We start from the raw sequence: 2594 nt of genomic DNA, 5'->3' as shown, positions 1-2594 counted from the left end.
CTGCAAAACCAACAAGTTTGTATTTCATTCTGAGATGCTAACGAGTTATTTCCATTAAAAACTGATTTAATTAAGTCAGGAAAGCAGCAACTTTCATTTCCTACAAAAATAAGTAAACCAGTTAAACCAAACTGGAGGCTCCGGATCCGGACCCCGGTCCACTAATTCATGACCTCTGCTTTATCCAGCAGTCCAACAAAACCTCGTTTTTGTTTCTAAAACATGCAAATAGAAACAGAGGAACGGCTCCACTCCTCTGGAATCGGGATGCAGATGGAAACTTAAACTTGTTGCATGTTTCATCCCAACAACCTTCCAACTGGAAGGAAAAGTCTGATTTAAACCAAACAGGAAGAAAAAAAACACAAAAGACACAAAAAACGTTTAGTTGTAAAATATTTAAGAAAACATTTATATTACATAAACTGTACAGAGACATTTATTTGACTTAATGATTCAAAATGAACTAAAAATAACTTTTTCATTAAATAGAAAAAACAAAACAAAAATAAAATTAAGATGAACAATCAAATCATATTGATTGTACAAAAAAAAAGGATGAAGAAAGAGCTGAGAAATGAGAATACGGCGATCGGCCTTTTTCTTCCCATTGCCGCGGGGCCTCGCCACCGCCGCTCAGTCCGGGCCTCTTTGGTTTCATTACGTCTCCACAATAAAACTTTTTTTTTTTCAAATTATCTTTACAAAAATAACTTTTCAATGGCAGTTTCTGTGTCATTAAATTCACAACCTTTCAGTGCAAACATCACAACAATCGTTCGCTTTGGACCGAAGCGAAGATCACATTTCAAGTATTATTAAACAGCTGAGGAATGAAGATGAGACTCAGGAAAGGAAGAAAAAGTTCAGTCTAAAGTCTATTATGGGTTTTATAGGGTTCTTCTACACATTGCATAGCTCATGTGGCACTTGTTTAGCGATCTGACCCTAGGAAGGCATTCGTATACAAGTGCTATTCAGGGTGTGCATTTCAGTACCTGCAAGTGCTGCACCGCCCTGTGGCGTCTCCGAGTCCACAGGTTCAGGCAAAGTGCACCTCTGAGACCTTAGTGATTGGCAGAGCAGCGGCTCGGTAACAAACTCCCACCGGCCTCTCCGCCGCTGCAGACGCTGCTGGTCAAACTCCACCGGGAGGGACAGTCGGACCGCGTCGGTCGACCGTGGGGAAGTGCTGGTGTTCTTGTTTCTATCAGACAGTGCTTTATGAAAACTTTATAAGTACTTCAGAGGGGTTGGAAGAAGATTTGATACCAGCACGGTGACTGGTCCATCCTGTCTTTGTCTTTAAGCGCTTTAAAAAGAGAAAAACTTCATTCAGAGGAGATGATGGGCCATTATTTTTTTAGCTAGAAATGGCAAACTAGAGCAAGGTATAATTTGGTAGAAATCCCTCCCGTCTTGCCCTGTGGATGATGACACGTCCCCTGGTGCTGCGCTTCCTGAATTAGACCAGCGCGGCGCGGCGCGTTTGCTCAGATAAATGGATGCATGTTTTGCACAGAAGAGTCTTGTTCTTAGGGTGGTTTCTGACGGGTACGGTCAGGCGCAGCCGCATTCTTCCACGATCATGTTGGGAACGTCCCGCTTCACGATGTTGTACTCATCGTCGAAGTAGAGCATGGACATTGTGCTGAGCTTGGTCGGGATGCAGCAGGAGTTCACTGAGCCAGGGCTCATCCCCCGCATGCGGTACTGGTTGACCACCGCTGTGTGGAATGACGAAGCCGAGCCTGGGACGCCGGCCATGTAGGCCGGGCAGCTTCCCTCGCAGTAGTTGCCGTAGTAACCGGCCGGAGCGATGATCCAGTCGTTCCAGCCAATGAGGCGGAAGTCTATGTAGAACTGCTGCCGACAGCACAACCCACCACTGGTGCCGTCGCATTCCAGGCCCCGCTTGCGGATGCGGTGCTTTCCGTCCGTTTGCCTCACGCGCACAACAAGGAAGGGCCGGTGGGAGGGGTCGCCTGGGTCCACCAGCACCGGAGCCACTCCGGCAGTGTTGCAGTCCTCGCAGTGCACCTCCAGGTCCTGCCTTCGGCTGCCTTTGCCAAACACGGCCCGCACCGCCTCGGACAGCGGGAAGGTGTGCCAGCCACTGCGTTTCAGGTCAACACGTTTCTCCACCAGGATCCAGCGCCCCCCTGAACCCCCGGCTGTGGCTCCTTCCGCCCCAGCCTCCTGGTAGTGAATTCTGATAGTGACCTTTCTCCGGAGTCCCCTCTCGGGTCCGGAGGGCAGCAGACGGAGGTACAGCCAGAGGTTCGCCTGGTACACAAAGAGGTTCTGGTGGCCTTCGTTGGAGATCAGGAAGTACAGACCACTTTTTGGGTTTGTCTTTTCATCTGTTGGACAAAGCAAAAACAGAAGAAATCTGATCAATCCCCAGATAGTTTACCAAAACATGAACATCTGACAAGGAATGAACTTTACAAAGTGCTGGAATGTCTTCTCCTTAGACCTGACTGAGGAGAAAGTTTCTCCAAACTATGAACTGGGATGGTTTGATGGGAAAACCAAACAAAACCAACTGGAGACAAATATACCATCAGCCCTAAAGAAATGTTCCAGGCATT

The 2594-nt window shown here is 47.6% G+C and overlaps 1 protein-coding gene across 1 annotated transcript in view; it reads right to left on the bottom strand.

The window, feature by feature from the left end:
- Positions 1–421: 421 nt before the first annotated feature.
- The window catches only part of LOC107103470 (inhibin beta B chain-like), a 15308-nt gene continuing 13135 nt past the window's right edge, over positions 422–2594 (bottom strand). The window contains exon 2 of the mRNA XM_015403190.1: positions 422–2363. Within this exon, the coding sequence (XP_015258676.1) occupies positions 1561–2363 (803 nt within the window). The 3' untranslated portion in view covers positions 422–1560. The remainder of the gene's footprint in view (positions 2364–2594) is intronic.

The sequence above is a fragment of the Cyprinodon variegatus genome, unplaced genomic scaffold (assembly GCF_000732505.1).
Source record: "Cyprinodon variegatus isolate N-32 unplaced genomic scaffold, C_variegatus-1.0 Scaffold1456, whole genome shotgun sequence".
NCBI lineage: Eukaryota > Metazoa > Chordata > Actinopteri > Cyprinodontiformes > Cyprinodontidae > Cyprinodon > Cyprinodon variegatus.
The sequence above is the reverse complement of the archived record's forward strand: the minus strand, read 5'-3'. Positions and strand labels throughout refer to the sequence as shown.